Source organism: Urocitellus parryii, chromosome 9, assembly GCF_045843805.1.
Source record: "Urocitellus parryii isolate mUroPar1 chromosome 9, mUroPar1.hap1, whole genome shotgun sequence".
In the NCBI taxonomy this organism is placed as follows: domain Eukaryota; kingdom Metazoa; phylum Chordata; class Mammalia; order Rodentia; family Sciuridae; genus Urocitellus; species Urocitellus parryii.
In genome coordinates, this window is record NC_135539.1 from 136,032,946 (window position 1) to 136,050,028 (window position 17,083).

General features: G+C 45.3%; 1 protein-coding gene across 1 annotated transcript in view; it reads left to right on the forward strand.

The window, feature by feature from the left end:
* The first annotated feature begins 527 nt into the window (after positions 1–527).
* Sec16b (SEC16 homolog B, endoplasmic reticulum export factor) overlaps positions 528–17,083 on the forward strand; it is a 36,954-nt gene continuing 20,398 nt past the window's right edge. Inside the window, exons 1-11 of the mRNA XM_026388485.2 lie at positions 528–633; positions 2,346–2,678; positions 4,409–4,521; positions 5,316–5,439; positions 6,325–6,433; positions 7,583–7,727; positions 8,739–8,890; positions 9,267–9,328; positions 10,638–10,773; positions 11,245–11,469; positions 15,592–15,689. Coding sequence (XP_026244270.2) covers positions 2,410–2,678; positions 4,409–4,521; positions 5,316–5,439; positions 6,325–6,433; positions 7,583–7,727; positions 8,739–8,890; positions 9,267–9,328; positions 10,638–10,773; positions 11,245–11,469; positions 15,592–15,689 — 1,433 coding nt within the window. The 5' untranslated portion in view covers positions 528–633; positions 2,346–2,409. The remainder of the gene's footprint in view (positions 634–2,345; positions 2,679–4,408; positions 4,522–5,315; positions 5,440–6,324; positions 6,434–7,582; positions 7,728–8,738; positions 8,891–9,266; positions 9,329–10,637; positions 10,774–11,244; positions 11,470–15,591; positions 15,690–17,083) is intronic.

The following is a 17,083-nucleotide window of genomic DNA, read 5'->3' on the forward strand; positions in this document are numbered from 1 at the left end:
CCCCACCTATGAGTCCCCCCACCCAATCTGAACCAGTAAAATTAGCTCATCCCTTTAAAAAAATACTCATATTTAGAAAATACTTATTGGTATATCATATGCTTCATCACTATCATTTAATCCTCATGATAGCCCTCATATGATAAATATTGTTGTTCCTGTTTTAGAGAAAAAAACCCCTGAGACTCAGAGAGGTTGAGTAAGCCAATGGCAGAGGCACAGTCCACACCCCAGAGGTGGTGCTCTCTGGCACAGCCAGGCTGCCCCAGGGCTCTCTGGGTTTCCGCTTCCTGGTGTCTCTCTCTGAGTTTGCTGTAGGGGTTTCGGTGCCCTCTCATGTGAGTGAACCTGGCTCAGTCCATAGCCAGGCAAACAGAAGCACCAGTCTCTGGCAAGATTCTGAACAAATATCAGGACCCTCCCGGCCAAGGTGGCTGGGCTGTACTTTGCCCCCGTGAATCAGCTCCCAGGAGGCTGGGCAGTTGCAAAGGTGACTAACTAGCTGTAAATTCCAGGGCCAGGTAAGTCTGGTGGATGTGGCACCTGGACTTTGACAAGCTCCAGGAGCAGAGGAGGCCCATCTGGGCAGGTCCCGGAGCGGCGCTGGAGGAAGGTGGGAAGCCCGCTGAGCAGGTGTGTGGGAACCAGCCCCCTTCTTCCCCTTCTGGTTGTGCTTGCTGGGATGTCAGCTTAGGGAGGGCACCATGGCTGGAGGGGGTCTAGGGAAGGTCATTTATAGAGAGTGTGATTTGTCATCACAGGTAGAATTCCTTCACTTTGAGAATCCTAGGCATTTTGAATTTGATATCCTTGATCACAACCCCGCTCTGACTTACCGGAGCTGGTGTCTCTTGGCAACAAGATGATGTGATGTCAGAGAAGAGACTGGGAATTGTGCCTTTGCAGTTTGGGGACAGGCTGCCTGGTGAAAACATCTGGGGACCAGGTGAAAGCAGCTTTCTTCTTGTCCCACTTACTTGTGTCCCCACGGTGATGATCCATGCCTCTGGCCTCTTCTGGGATCTGCTGGCCAAGGCTCTCCGTGGCACCTGGCTCTTTCAAGGAAATGAGCTGACATGGAGAGGAAGACAGGTTCCCCGAGCTGTGACAGACCTTGAGGTGGCATGTACCCTCCGGGCCCTGTGCTGCTTGTACATTCTGTTATCTCACAGCTCTTGGCTCACAGCTCTGGACCCTGGCTCGGTGGTGTTCCAGCAAAGTGACATCTTGGTTTCGACATGGACTCTTTTGACCTTTTGTTCTGATATGAATTTTTAGATGAGGCTGGGAGCTTCAGCAGTGGGAGACAGTGAACAGATGTGATCAGACTCTTGCAACCTAAGACAGTTCCCATGGGACGAGACAGGTGGGAACTACCTGGCTTGCGCATGCTGGTGACCCAGGAGGCTCCCTGAGCAGGAGTGAGGGCTGAGCGCATGCGCCTCTGGGATAGGGGCAGAAGAATTTGGAAGGTCATCATCCTCTGGAGCCACATCCCATTTTTGAAGAATTAAGTGGGAAAAATGAGTTTGATTCAAAGGAGTCTTCTAGGTTCTAAAAGTCTCTAGCTAGGAAGAACTCGGAGACCTGAGAAGAATGGTTGTAATATAAGAACACGAACGGCCAAAGTATAAGGTCTCATTCTTCTACAGGGTTAATTCAGGATTCAGAAAAGGAGTCTCTTGGAGAGGTCACTTTAAATTTCTTTTTGTTTAGAAAATTGTTTCAGTTAATCAGATGACCCTTGTCTCTACCTCTGGCAACACTGCTCTTTATCAATCACGATCTGCCAGGCAGTGCGTTGGGTGATTTCCAGGCCCTATCTGTGTTTCTAACAGGAACCCCTCTGCAGACTGGTTACTGTGTTCTCCATTTTATGGGTAGGAAATTGAGGCTTAAAAACCAGCTAGTAGGTGGCAGTCCGTATTTGAACTTGGATCTTGCTCCCTCCAAGGCTGACTCGTTTCTATGATGCCTCAGCAGGTCCATCCTGAGTGTTGTATAAATATTTGCTGATGGGATAAATGAAGAAACACTAATTGGGATTCCTTGATAGCATTCCTAGTGCATCTATTACTGTTATCTGTCTCTCTTGCCTCCCACATCTGCCGTTCCATATGTACTTTTTAATTTTGTAAGCAATATCAATATAATTGTCTACCCTGTTATTTACTTGGGTATCTGCTTGAGATTTTTTTTTTTTCTTCAGATCTCTCTATATCCGTGCCCATATGGTTTGTTTCAGACAAGGTTTGAGGACTCTAGTTGCTCTTTTCATAAAACCTAATCAGCCACCATGTTTAGATATAGGCTTAAGACAAGTATTTTTCCCCCTTTTTGTTTAGTGTGCAGGGAAATAAAACAACTGTACAGCTGACTCCAACCCAAGAGAAATCCAGAGGGTCAGGGATGGAACCTTGGGTTCCCCTGCGGCCATCTCAGCCACGGGGGAGGCCCATGGCACCGCCAAAGGACCCCGGCCGAGGGCTTCAAAGTGGACCTCATCGGCCTGTTCCTCACCCTCGGCACAATGGAGAGGGGTTCCACCAATGGCAAGACATCCATGGGAGCCCACAGCCACTGCAGGACCCCCGGGCAGACCACCTGCAGCCCCCTCATGCACCCAGGTCTGGGGTGGACTACTATGACGGGGCCTACCCCAGCCAGGGGTACTCCAGGTATGGCTTCAGGGTTGGGAATGGACCCAACTTTCCTACATGAGGATGAACAGTTTGTTCTTTTCCTTCTTCCTTTCTCTTTTATTTCTCTCTCTGTTTTTCTTTTCCCACGTACTATATCGCCTTAGCTAAAACCTGTCCTCTTTCAAGCTGTTTTTTGGTGATAGAGGATAGTATTTCCCTCCTCTCCGTCCCCAAGTGGAGCTTTTTAAACAAGACAAGATAATTCAAATGGAAGAAGTGATTTACAGTAGAAGGGGTAGAGAGAGAAAAGGGGAGGGGAGGGGAGGGGAGGGGGGATAGTAGAGAATAGGACAGACAGCAGAATACATCAGCCACTAGAAAGGCAATATGTCAATCAATGGAAGGGTAACTGATGTGATGCAGCAATCTGTATACGGGATAAAATTGGGAGTTCATAACTCATTTGAATCAAACTGTGAAATATGATGTATGAGGAACTATGTAATGTTTTGAACGACCAACAATAAAAAAAAAATAAAAATAAACAAAACAGCTATCACAGTGCCATCAGAGGAGGGGTACAGGTGGGAATTCAAGGCAGCAGATGGGACTGTCTTGCTCTGGGATCCCAGAAAGCAACATGGAGATGCTGGAAAAGCTTTCCTTAGGAGCCATAGGAAGGGCTTCACAGTCTTTGGACAGTTCTAACCTGGGGTTAGTCTGATATCTCCAGCCCCAAGAAGAGTCCTAGTGCTGAGAACACGGCTGGAGTGTGACTGGCACACAAAAGCAGTGGTGAATGAACGAGAGCTGTGGGAAAAATCAGCTTCTCAGAAAAGCCAGATCTGGACTTCCCAGCCCTAAGTTCAGGAGGAAGAGGCTGCGGAGAGGTGATCCTAGGACAGAGAGTCTGGAACTCCTGCTCCCTCCAGTTCTAATCGATGACATTGTACCAAATAGTTCATGGAATGTTGGAAGCCACCAATGTTCTGGAATGTTCTACTTTGCCTCTTCCAGTTAGGATATTTATTCACCTTAATAGGTTGAAATTCGGGTTGAAATTATGACAACTATTGTAAATACTAAAGCATTATTAACTGATAAATTAACTGATATGATGTTTCTTTTCCATGTCTTTTTGGGTTATTGGATTCCCAAAGGGAGGTATGTTAAGAACAGAGACAATAAAAATAATCAGATTTAAGATTATTTTAAAAATCATTTCTATCCGAAATATGCATAGAAATTACAATACTAGTTTCTTTTCTTTAAATCTTTAAAAAATACCTTTATTCTATTTATTCATTTGTATGGGGCTGAGGATGGAACCCAGGGCCCAGGCAAGCGCTGTACTGCTGAGCCATAGCTCCAACCCCCAATAGTAGGCTCTTATCATCTTATTCCAAGATAGTATCAGAGAAGAATTTTTTAAGATAACAGCTACAGAATGGATGTATTTGGGGAGTAAGAGTTTTACCATAAAAATAAAAGAGTTCTAAATAAAAATAGTTAAACAAAGATTTTTAAATACAAAAAATAGTTTTCTACCTTACTACAAAAATCCCAACCTTGCCTTATAGCAAGGGCCCTCCTCCTGCTCTGATTCTGGATGTGTTTAGAGGGTCCAGAATGAACTGTAGCTTTCAGGCAGATTCTGGATTGGGGTGGCCGCTCTGTCCTCTGAAGTCATTTGGTTTGCCTAGTCCTTCGTGGGTTTCTCTATTGCATGCATCCTCAGGTGACTGGACTTCCTTGTGATGTTTTAGGCCAGGCTTCGAGGATCCCTATCAGAGATATCACTCTCCAACTATGAGGGAAGAATATGCCTATGGGAGTTATTACTACCGTGGCCACCCGCAGCAGCTTCAGGAAGAAAGAGGTATGGAGTACTCTCCACAAGCCTTTGGGGACTGGGGGTGGTGCAGCTGGCCTGACAGGCAGGACGGAAGCCATTGGTACCATGTTGAGAGCCTCACCTTGGGCAGGTGAGACCACAACAGAGACCCTGTCCCTGGATCTCCTGAGCAGAAGAGAGCAGGGAACTTCTCTTTTCAAGTGACGATGGTACTGAAACTGTCTCTGTGTTACTTATACGGAGGATAGTTTTTACTTCATCTACATTTTTTTCCTCCTCCTCCTTCTTATAGCCAAGGTTATGATTACTGATCAAGTAAAAGTGAAGTCAGTTCTTAAGGACATTTGGTGTGTGCTGGGCTGGGCTGTAATGAGTCTGACCATTGCTTCACCCTGAGGGTGGTGGACATGTACCCATGGGGGTTTTATACCCTATACTCACAGGTATAGGGTGGGTGCCAATGGCAGCTTCGGACCCCCTCGCCAAACGCAATCTGTTTCAGCGTTGAAAACACACACACATGTGCATGTGTGCAGCCATGCTAACTGGTTCAGAGAGGTATCTTGGGGCTTTTTTTAAAATTTGAAAATTAACTCAATTTGGCCAGAAAAAAAATTTTTTTGATGATGTTTGAAACCAAACCTATGGTGTTGTCCTAGACAAGTGCTCTACCCACTGAGCTGATCCCCAGAACTGATCCATTTTTATGCCTACTGTGCCCTAGTACCTCAGCTGGACAGCTCCACGGCATCTTTCTGAAGAGAACGTTCAGAAATAGCCAGTGACCTGTCTTCATTCTGTTTTCTCTGAGGGAGCAGTGCCAAGGCAAGGGACTCCTTACATCTGGCATGAAGACTACGGAGATCAGAAGTACCTTGGTGGGGATCGCCATCGCGAAAACCAGAACAGTTCATTTGGGATGAACAGTGAGACCCAGTTTCAGTAAGTGTGAAGGGAGAGGCCACCCCACAGGACTGGGTCACACTCAGTCTACATTAGATCCATCTTTTTCTTTTCTTTTACAGAATATTATAGAGTACATTTTATTTTTATTTATTTAGTTACTTTTATTAGAGCATTATAAATTATACGTAGAATTTTGGTGTCAATCTTATGGCATCTGGTTCTGGTGGTTGTCCTCTACCTCTGGAAGCCCTGGGGAGAAGAGACTCTTTTTTGGGGGGGCGGGCAGGGTACTGGGGATTGAACCCAGGGCACTTGACCCTTGAGCCACAATCCTGGCACATTTTTATTTTTTATTTTGACACAGGGTCTCACTAAGTTGCTTAGGGCCTTGCTAAATTGCCGAGGCTGGCTTTGAACTTGTGATTCTCCTGCTTGGCCTCCCGAGCCACTGGGATTATAGGCATGTGCCATCATGCTCAGCAGAAGTTCTGATGCTTGGGTCCTGCCTGGGGTGCAGAGCTGCTCCTCTGCCCACTCCTGGACCAAGAGAGTGGGGTACTCCTCTGGCATGAAGCAGAGCAGGAAAGAGACTCTCACCCAGGCCTCTGTCCTGGTGCCCTTAGCCCTGGAATTCAGCAACCCAAGTGCTCTGCTCCAGGCCTTCCAGGACCGCAGGCTGGAGGCCAACCTCCTCTGTTCGGTCCGAGGCCACTTCCTGCCGCTGTGCATGGAACCGACCATTCCTGTTTTCCTGGTACTAGTGCACTTGAGGTGGGGCACTGGAGGAAAGTGCTTTTCTCTGTGGCACCCAGGCTGACCTGCCACCTGCCACATGTAGATTCAGGATACCTCCAGAAGAGGCCCCTCGGCCTGTCTGGCCCGTCCAGGACCCGTCTCAGCTCTGCTGTCATTTCACTGCAGATCCATCAGCCGGAGCCCTTATAAAGACAGTCCTGCTTCCAGCTCTGGACAGGAGCGGCCTGGGGAGCTCTTTTCGGAGAGTCGGTTAACTGGTGTCTGCAAGAATAAGGTAACTCGAAGTGACGTGGGGCTGGAGGCCCATGGCCATGCATCACAGATGACCCTGTCAGCAGTGGCAGGCCGGCCCTTAGGGGTGGGGGCCTCCAACAGCCAGCCACGTGCAGGGCCTGTTCCTCTTCCCACGGCAGGGCCCTACTCACGCCACCTCCTCTGCCTGCCTTCCTGCTTCACTCTAACTCGTCGGAGACCCTGATCTGGCCCCTTTGTATTTTTGTCACACTGGAAGCGTCCAAGTCACTTTGAGGTGCTGGGAAGGAAAGAGGCTGACACCTCAGGGCACTAGCAATTTGGTTTACCCAAGAAATGGGAAGTTGCTAGAATCTTTTAACTCAGGTTTGAAAAGCAGGGCTTGAAATCTTTCCTGACACTTTCATCTCTTTCCTCTAAAATCTTAAAAGCGTACTTCCTGGGCCACAAAATGGAGCTCTTAATTTTTTTAAATAACTTTTTATTTTGGAATAAATTTAGATTTGTGGAAAAGTTGCAAAGATACTCTAGAGATGAGCTCTTACGTTTTGATGGTCTTGTATTAATTTTGTCTTCCTGACTAACTTTGTGTAAGTCCTGAGAATAGCTTCTCTGCATACTTAGTGCTTAACAGGGCAGAGTATATGTTTTTGTGACTAACCCTACCACAATAACTGCAGCCACTCACATGTATACAGCACATGACAGCATAAAAAAGCTTCTGAATCCATTATTTCACTCATACTTGCCCAGAATGTAGTTCCATGAATTTCTTGTACTCCTGTATCCTCTTGCACCTGGAGCATAGTAGGAGTTCATTAAACAGCAGGTAAATAAATATGTGGGTAAGTATTGAAGTATACAGGGCGGTACATTTATCTCTATCATACATGAGGCTATTGATCTCAGAGGGCCAAAGTCACTTGTCTGAGGTCACAGCAGCAGGGCACTAGAATCCAAACTGAGGCTTGACTTCAGGGTCCCCCTGACCCCAGGGTCATAATGCACCCTTTAGCAAATACCTGTTGATGGTATGTTCCCTTCTCCTTTCAACATATCCGAGTTCTCTGTGTTTCTGGGAAAGTTTGCATTTTGCTTCTTTGAAGGAACACTCGGGAAGCCCAGCTCCCTGAAATTCCTTCCCACGTGTCTCCTGGTTCTTGACTTTCAGCCATCACTGACCAGCAAGTCCAACCTCATCCAGCAGCACGAGTCTGGTCTCAGCTCCAGCAGCTATGAGCTCAGTCAGTACATGGCCGATGCGCCTGAGCAGTATGATCCTAGGGCGACAGCAGTTTGGAGTCCAGGTCAGGCAGGTGGGTACTCGAGGGAGCACTGTTGAAAGGTGGGTGCGAGCCTCTTGGAAAGCCGCACCTAGCCTGTGTTTCCAGAAATGAATCCTTGTCGCTACATGGGCTTCTTTTCTCACCTTTTCTATTGAAATGGAAATTGCATCCTGGCTGGCCCTTAGAAGGGAACACTGCTCCTAGCCCTGGGCAGACTGGGCCAGAAGGCACTCAGGAGGGCTTTCAAGTAATAGATGAAGAAGTGAAGATCAGAAGAGAGCTCATGTAAATAAATAAATACATAAAAATAAAAAAAAATACACAAGATTTTTAAATGCAAAAACATTTAAAAATAAAACAGATATATGCAATGTTTTCAGGCTACTATGAAGATAGATCTTAAAAATACATTCAGGAAAACCAAGATTCAATCAGTTTTCTCAAGTTTAAAAATGATTAGAATAGAAATAGAAATAGAAATTTTAATGAAATAAATCAAAAGAGTAATCAAATGACTATTAATCAGTTATGTTTTAAGTTTTTTAGTAATCTCTACATGAGTACACATTAGATAAAAGTCTGCAGATTATTAAGGTAAAATTGCAGTATTCTAATCTGTCTGTTTTATGAAGTAATAAAGAGGTAATTTTCTACAGGGAAAAAAAAGAAGTGAAGAACAGAGAGAATGGGGTAAAGCAAAAGCAGGACACAAAGCAAAATTGCTTTGTTGATTGTAGGAGTCTTGCCCTGGGCATAGAAGCCACAGGCTCCTGGCCTCTCACCATGGCTGAGAATCTGGGTTGGGCTGCACTATCATTTGGACCAAATTAACACATTCTTACATTCTATTCTGACATATTCTCAGAGGCTTAACTTGGACTGGTGTAGGGAGTATGGGCTTCTTCCAATTACGTAGCCCATCCAGAATCTGAGCTTGGTCCCAGGTGAAATTTGGACAGAAAATGTCTGTGGCATATTTCAAAATTAAAGAAAAGCTGTGAAAGAAGTGCTAACAGGGTCCATCTGTGTTCTCTTGGTCAGGGGATGTCTCAGCAGCAGGTCCCAACACACCCGTGAAGTTCTACATCCCTCATGTGTCTGTGAGTTTTGGTCCAGGAGGTCAGCTGGTGTGTGTGTGTCCCAACTCTCCCCCTGATGGGCAGACGGCCCTTGTGGAGCTACACAGCATGGAGGTAAGCAGGATCCCGTGTCTCTGGTATGCTGGCACACTGCACCCCCAAACTGCTCTCCGCGAACTTGCCCTCTTCCCTTTGCTTGAGCCTGGGCATCTCCAAGGGGGGTACGCTTGTGGGGAACTGGGCCATGTGGCCCCTGGAACAAGAGGCACAGGAATGGCTGGGCTCTTCTCTGGAAGAAGTCATGCTAGACTTACGTTTCCCCTTAGGTGCTAGGGCTCATCTTAACAAGAAGAGCACGTTGATTCTTCTGTTTCCTCCCCAAGGCCCTAAGCCACCTCCATGGACCACAGCCCTGGGGTCTGACACTAAACTTGACCAATGGGGGCACTTGGTGGAAGTCTCAAAGACCAAATCTGACTTTCTGTTCCAGGTTATTCTTAATGATTCTGAAGACCAAGAGGAAATGAGAAGTTTCTCAGGACCCCTGATCCGGTAAATTACTTTAAGAGACTGAGTAAGGACTTCTGCATTTGGGGGCTTTGTTTTGGTGTCCTTGGAAGAAAATGTTTCTCTACTAGATATAACCATATATATGACCTGTGTCATTTTGATAAGCCACTGGATAGTTGAAGGACAGACAGAAAAAATAGCTTCACAATTTAACAGTTCCATTTTGTAGATATTCCGTGGTAGGATGTTTTAGCATTCTGTATACTTTATAGATGTTAGTAAAAAAGCGGAGCACTGGGAAGTCACCCTCAAGTGGATGGCAAGGGAAAAACTACCAAAAGTGACTTCTCAAAGAATGTTGTCAGGGTTCCAGTTACTGGACAGTGTGCAGGTCTGCCCTCTGCAGGCCTGAATTGGAACTGCCTTAAAGTCGCCATTCATGTTGCTGATAAATATTCAGAGTACATTTGTTGTGCAGAAAGACCTGGCTGGGTGTCAGAGGACCTGGGTTCAGGCATCCTACTAAGTAAGGGTACCATGGTGGGAAGGCCAATTAACCCTCTGCATATTACTTTTTCCTCTGAGAAATGATGTTATACTCACTCTGCCAATTCAGGTGGTGACTGTGAGCCTCAAGGGAGATTACGCAGCATAAGCCCTTTAAATAGCATTGCTACTATTCAAATGTATTCTTGTCCTGAAGCCACCCTGCCCAAGAAAATCCCCTTATTATACCTGACAGCTCCTTCAAGTGAAATGAGTGCTGTCTCTATGTCTTACACACAGGTCTACAGATGAGAGTAGAGAACTGAGTTGGCTATTAAACTCTAGGTATCAGTCCCAACTTGGCTTCAATTTGTTGGATAATATGGAGCAAATAATAATAATAACCATTTATCGAGAACTTAGTATATGCCACAGAATCTGCTTGTTTCTTTTCGTATGCATGCATTTACTTTTATTATCCTTATTTTAGGGAGGGGGAAAACAGGTTTAGAAGAGATCAGAAACTTGTCTAAACTGAGAGTGACAGACCAGATTTAGACTCAGAACCGTCTGACTTGAAAGTCTGCGCTCTTAGCTGGTATTTTGTCACTTCACCAAGGCCTCTGGGCCTCAGCTTCCTCATCTGTAAAGTGGAAGGGGTGTAAAAGAGAGTCTCTGAAGTCCCTTCCTGTTCTACAAGGAAATGACCATCCTGTGGCTACAGACTATTATCCCACCCTGGGTTGTCAGCCTTCTATCCCAACCTCACCTTGCTGGTGCCCACATACTACAGGCAGAGCAAGGATCATCCTGAGTGTGGGAGAAGTCTGCCTGCTCACTCTTTGCTTCCTGAAATCTCTCGCAGGGAAGATGTTCACAAGGTCGATATCATGACATTTTGCCAGCAGAAAGCAGCTCAGAGGCTCAAGTCCGAGACCCCAGGAAGCAAAGACTCAGCTCTACTGTGGCAACTGTTAGTTCTCCTCTGTCGCCAGAATGGGGTAAGTCATGGCTTGGATGCTCGGGCAGGTGCAGGCCGGGGTGGAGTTTCAGGCCGTGGGAGAGATGAGGTTTGCTGTATGGTGTGATTATGAGAAGCAACACGTCACCTCTGGGAAACACTGCTCACGTGTCAGCACCAGGTTGCTAATGCAGACTTTCCCTCCGATGCTCTCCTGCCCTGGACGGGAAACGCAGTGCTCTTGTGGGGTTACTGCACCAGCCCGATTAAACACCTGTGAAATTAGGACTGGCTCCAGTAAGCTTCATGGCTCCTGACAGCCAGAAAATATCCATGATAATGAAGTTGACGTTTGAAATTCAGTAATCCGAGGAGGGCCTGCCTGTGTGTGCATGAGTGGTGAAGTACCTTGTACAGAGGGCAAGTGTCTGGAGCCTGCTCTCTGCAGCTTGGGCGGCCTGCTTGAGGACCAAGGGCCTTCTCCCCCAGGATGACCCTCTTTGCCTTGCAGTCCATGGTGGGGTCTGACATAGCTGAGCTGCTGATGCAAAACTGTAAGCTGGAGAAGTACAAGAAGCAGCCTCCCGTGGCCAACCTCATCAACCTGACCGACGAGGCCTGGCCGGTGAACTCCGGGCCCCGCAACCTGCTCACCGGGGAGGTCCCCCCGACGGTGGAGACACCTGCGCAGATCATGGAGAAATTCACCAAGCTGCTGTACTACGGGAGGAAGAAGGCAAGTCTGCCCTTCTCCCAGGTGTCCTGTAGAAGGGTGACCACTGTCCCCGCCTCCAACACCCTGCCTCCAATTACATGAATGGCATACACTGATTTCAGAGCCAGTGAGAAGTTCAGAAAGGCACGGCAAAGAAAATAAAAACACCAATATAAGTTTTAACCATTAACACCTACGATGGGAGTGTAGTCTTGTTATTAAAGATAATACCTGTTAGCATCTAGATAAATTTACCTCCAGAATTTTCCCATGTGTATATTAAAATGAAGTCAAATTACATATACAATTGTTTCTCTTTTTCCATTTAAGATCACATGGTGAAAACCCATATGGCATTAAACTGACAGCACCATTTTATTTATTTTTGTGGTGCTGGAGACTAAGCTCAGGGGCACAGGCAAGTTTCCTACCACTTGCCAATAGCACCATGAAATAAAGTCTTATTTTGTTTAATCACTCAACTATTTTTTGAATATATAGGCTATTTACAATTGTGTCCTTATAAAGTATGCCATTTGAACATTTATGACATGTCACTGCTGATCCTTGGTTTATTTTTTAGGACAGATTCCTAGATGTGGGATTACTGGGTTCAAGAGTAAGCCCTTCCAGGCGGTTCTTCGTATACACACCAAATTAGTTTTAGAACCGTCATTTACAAGTAACAGTTCTGCCTACCAATATTGAATGCTGTAATTTAGCAGATGGAGGGAGATGTCTTATCTAATTTTGAAACTGTGTTTGTGTTTTATAAAAGTCATAAGTTCAAATGTTTGAATCTTTTTGAAAATCAATTTAATGAAATAAAACAATAAGGAATGTAAGGAAGGAATGATGCCCCTCCCCCTCCAATCGCCCCTCCCCGCTCCAATCACCCAAGTTCTTCCCTGAAACATCCAAACATATTTTTTGCATATATAATTATTTCCCTCTCTCTCTCTCTCCCTTTTTTTCTTATAGCATACTGTGGGTCAGGCCTGTGCTTTCCTTTCTAAATATTTAGAAAACAAACTTTGGAGTTGGTAAACCTTTTCCATAAAGGGATAGGCAGTATATATTTTTGGCTTTGTCTGCCTTCAGGTCTTGCTGCAGTATTCAGTTTAGCCCTTGGAGCATGAAAGCAGCTGCAGACAATGTATAAATGAACGAGTGGCTGCATTTCAAACTTTATTTATGGACATAGCAATTTGAATCTTATATAATTTTCATGTGTAATGAAATATTATTTTTGTTTTGATTTTTTTCAAATAATTAAACAAGATAAAAACTCTTTGAACTTGTAGGCTGTGTGCTGAGCCATGCCGAACATGCAGTACACTGGATTTGGCCTTTGGTGTATTTGCTACCTCTTACCTCTTTATCATGCTCTCTTTCTCATAGCACATATATCACCTTCTTTGATTATAACTGCCTCATTATTTTTTATGGCTGCATAGTTTTCTATGGATTTTATAATTAATTCAGCTAAGCTCCTATAGATTGACATTTAGATTATTTCTTTTGCTATTACAAACAATGCTAAAATTGTTATTTTGCCTAATGTGAGAAAATACATGTAAGATAAATTTCCAGAAGTGGAAGCCTTGGGTCAAAGGGTAAATGGTTTACAATTTTGATAGGTGTTGAAAAATCTCATTAGAGCTGTAAATCAGTTCACCCCCTCAGCAATGTATGAGAGTATGTGTCTCCCCACATTCCCCCCATGTCACCAGCCAAAAGTGTTTGCAGACGTTTGATATGTGCCAATCAGAGAGGTGAAGAAATACCATTTACTATTAATTTGCATTTCTGTTATTAGGAATGAAGTTGATTATCTTTTAATCTGTGTGTTTTCTGGTCAAGGGTTTTCTACATCTTTCAGTCTTTTATCACCACAAGTTGATGTGTTGGAGTTCTTCCTTGTTTTTGGACTATGTGTCCCAAATCACAACTTTTGAGGGATCATATTCCAGAAGCCTTTTCCTATTTCAAAATTAATTCCTAAAAATGAGGTTGGAGTACTTTGGTAACTTCATTTTCACATTTAAATATTTAACCTCTTGGGATTTTGGTGTATGAGGTTATAAGTGAGTGCTTGACAATGATGCCCAGTAAAAATCAGTGGGATCAAGTCGCAGCCATTCCCTGTCTATTCCCTGTGGTGTAGGGAGTCAGAGTTTCCCCAGTGATTCATTTATTCAATAAACATTTATTAGCGGCTACTACTTCTAAGGCGTTGAACCCAGTGAGGCATACAGAGGTAAATGAAATATGAACTCTTCCTTTAAGAAAGATAAGCAGCGAGCATAGCAACTATAATAACAAAAGCAGATTTAAAAAATATTTTCTACCTTCCAGGCAATTGCTTAACATCCTACATGCATTGTCTTCTTTATTGCCATAGAAACACTACATTAGCTTCCCTCCTTGCTTTATGTATTTTTGGATTAGAAATGTTAGTAAGTGGTAGAGTGAGGGTTGAGCTCTAGGCAGTGGGGGCCTGAACCTGGGCTTCTAACCTCCCTCACACCTGGACCTGAGAGGAAGCGAGGGGGAGATGCGGTCCCCATGGAGTGTGAGTGATGGACGAGGCGCCGGGAGGGAGAGCATCTTTAGAACCCTTGTTCATATTTGCCTGGGTCTTATATTCTGGCATTGGGTGAGACTTGGGTCCTTGTTATAAGTTCTCAGTTTCTTCACTAGTTCTTTTTTTTGGGGTACTGGGGATTGAATCCAGGGACAACTAACCACTGAACCTCATCCTCAGCCCTTTTTATATTTTATTTAGAGACAGGGTCTTGATGAGTTGCCTAGGGCCTCTTTAAGATGCTGAGGCTGGCTTTGAACTCATGATCCTCCTGCCTTAGCCTCCGGAGCTGCTGGGATTACAGGTATGCACCACCATGCCTGGCTTTTCACTTGTTCTTAAATTATATTTTTGGACGGGCAGATTTTTGAATCATCTGTAATTCCCAGTCAAGCATTAGTAACTCCTTTCCTTACAAAAAAAAAAAAAAAAGAAAGGTTTCAAAATTATTAATATATACACAGACAGTGACCTTTAATGTCATTTTTCTCTTGCCCTGTATAAGAGGCTGGTTTCCCTAATTGTGGCTATTTAAATTTGCTATCCTTCTCCCCCAAGAAGATATCCTGGAGGGATGTTGAGCCGATTAAAGAGCTTGTTACTTGGAGATGAAATTACCTCATTAGTGAATTCCTGTCCCCAAACCACATCTTGTGGCAGTAGGAAGTTACTAATACCAGTTCAAAACCTCCTATATGAGGTCGTTCCTTACTAAATATTTCTGGAAAACTGAATGTAAAGGTTAGTAGACATGTGTCTGTGTATTATTTTGGCCTAAGAAGTCATTTGACAGTTAACAAGCAATTGCTTTTAGCATTAGAAGGTAGGTTAACTTCTATGTTTACTGGATTAAACTTATAGCAGTTGATTCTGGTTCATTGAGAGCCCTGGACAGGTAGATGGACCCGTGGGGCAGCCCCTCTCCCTGTAGTTGGACTCAGGATGCAGGAAGCTCTTCCCTCCTCTACCAGGGAGTCCTCTGCATTCCAGCAGCCAGATGGGGTGGAGGATCGGGTGTGGGTGGTTTTATGGTCCAAAACACTTCCATTTCCTTTACATGGTGTAGACTCAGCCACAAACCTGGGCCCCAGCTCTTCACTGAGTCCAGCTCTTCACCGAGGAAGGAGAACATGGATCTTGAGCTGTTGAAAAGGCCACTGTTCTTCAACAGACTGGAACATGAATACTTGTGATGCTATTTGCATTTTGAGACTTTTCTTTGGGTGACAAAGTAACATCTATGTAACATCTTGTTACATAGATTCTTACAAGTATTTTGTAACTTGCTAATAAGATATGGCTACCTGGTGACCATGTTTGAGGGAAGTCAAGGAAATGGCATAATGGGTGGCTGGAGAAGTGGACAATCTAGAGAAAATACCAAGCTGATTAGAGGCCCCCTCCCCTCCCTCCCCGCTTCCTTCTTCACATTTATAATGAGGCCCAAGAGTTTCTGGAGGCCCAGCCTCTACTGTTCAGGGTGCAGCAGTGCCCACTGTGGGGATGTGTCATTTCTGTGGCCAAGGCACTGCTGAATGTGATGTTTTGGTTTTCAGGAGGCCTTGGAGTGGGCCATGAAGAACCACTTGTGGGGTCATGCTTTGTTCCTCTCCAGCAAGATGGATCCACGGACCTACAACTGGGTCATGAGTGGGTGAGTCCAGCTGACAAAGGAGGCCAGTGGCACAGAGAGGCCTCCCCTCCAGGGCTGGGTGGGGATGGGGGTGGGGAGAAGTGCCAAAGGCACTGGGAAGGACCATGCTCCAAGCAGCTTCCGGTTTTTCTTTTTCTGAGCACATCTTTTCTCCAGAATCTTAGAACCCAGACACAGAGACGCTCTTTCTATCTGTTGAGTGGAATGAAACATTTTAGTAATATTTTTGAGTTTCCAAAAATTAAGTAGTTTCTACATTGCTGTAGTCTTCTCTGAGAAGGGCTATTCTAGATAGTTCCATTAGGGAGGGAACAGATATGTCTTAAGCTTAACTGAGAAAACCATAGGACCAAGGGTTTTGATGCAGGTAAGTGTTGAGTGGGGAGGTGGGTGTCCAGAGGTAGGCTAGGATATTAGGGCAGCAGGACCATGATACCAGGAAAAGATCCCGTGGGACTGGGAGTCAGATTCATAGGTCGACATCTGCAGCAGTGGTGCTGCCGAGACTGCGGAGGTGCTTAGTCAGAAGTCACACTAGCAACGGAGACCCACCCAGGGGCCAGGGGCACCAGGAAGGACAACCACACCAGAATGGGAGAGGGATTGAGGGAAAGGTACACGGCCGGCCTTCTGGAACGAGGGTGACAAAACAGCAAAAGAGGATCAGTATCAGGAGGAGGTGGTGGCATGAGGGTGGCTTTCTGAATAGGTCCTGCAGGCTCCAGCTGGCATTGGGGCGGTGGGGGTGGGGGGTGAGAGGGTCTGTAAGGAGCAGGCTTGGTGAGAAGATGGCACTTTTAGTGTTTATCTTCTAATGTTGGCTGAGGCTGTGAAGCTACCTCCAACCTGATTTGTGCTTGAATTGGCCACAAATCCTGTTGGGCCAGGTTGGACGAGTGGATGGACCCCTCCACTTTAAGTTCAATCTGTGTTCCTTGTGGCTGCCACTCTAGCTGGGAGCCATTCTTCACCACAGCCTCAGTCTCCCTGGGGGACAGGTCATACTGCTGAGCACTGGAATGTTGGGGAGCTCTGGGGTAATTATGAAATGTGCTCCGCGCTCCTGCGGCAAGGGTTCTGTGGGGAGAAGACGGACAGTTTTCCTCTGGGTTTTGAAAATGAACATCCCACAACCCCACATTGTGGCATATATCTCTGCTACAGATTTTATTTTTCCTTGGGCCATTGGTTTTTGATGGGGCCAAGTGAATCGTGAAAAATATCTTCCGGAGTGTGCTTAAGTCTCAGATCAGCTGTAGAGCTCATTATGTCCTTGTTAAGCAGATCCCATGGATTGTCATGAGCAGGATCATTTCTGGTCCCTGTTCCACGCCTCTTTGGTTATTGAAAATGGCTATTTAGTGCTTGTGAGTAAAAGCCAAACAGACCCAGGC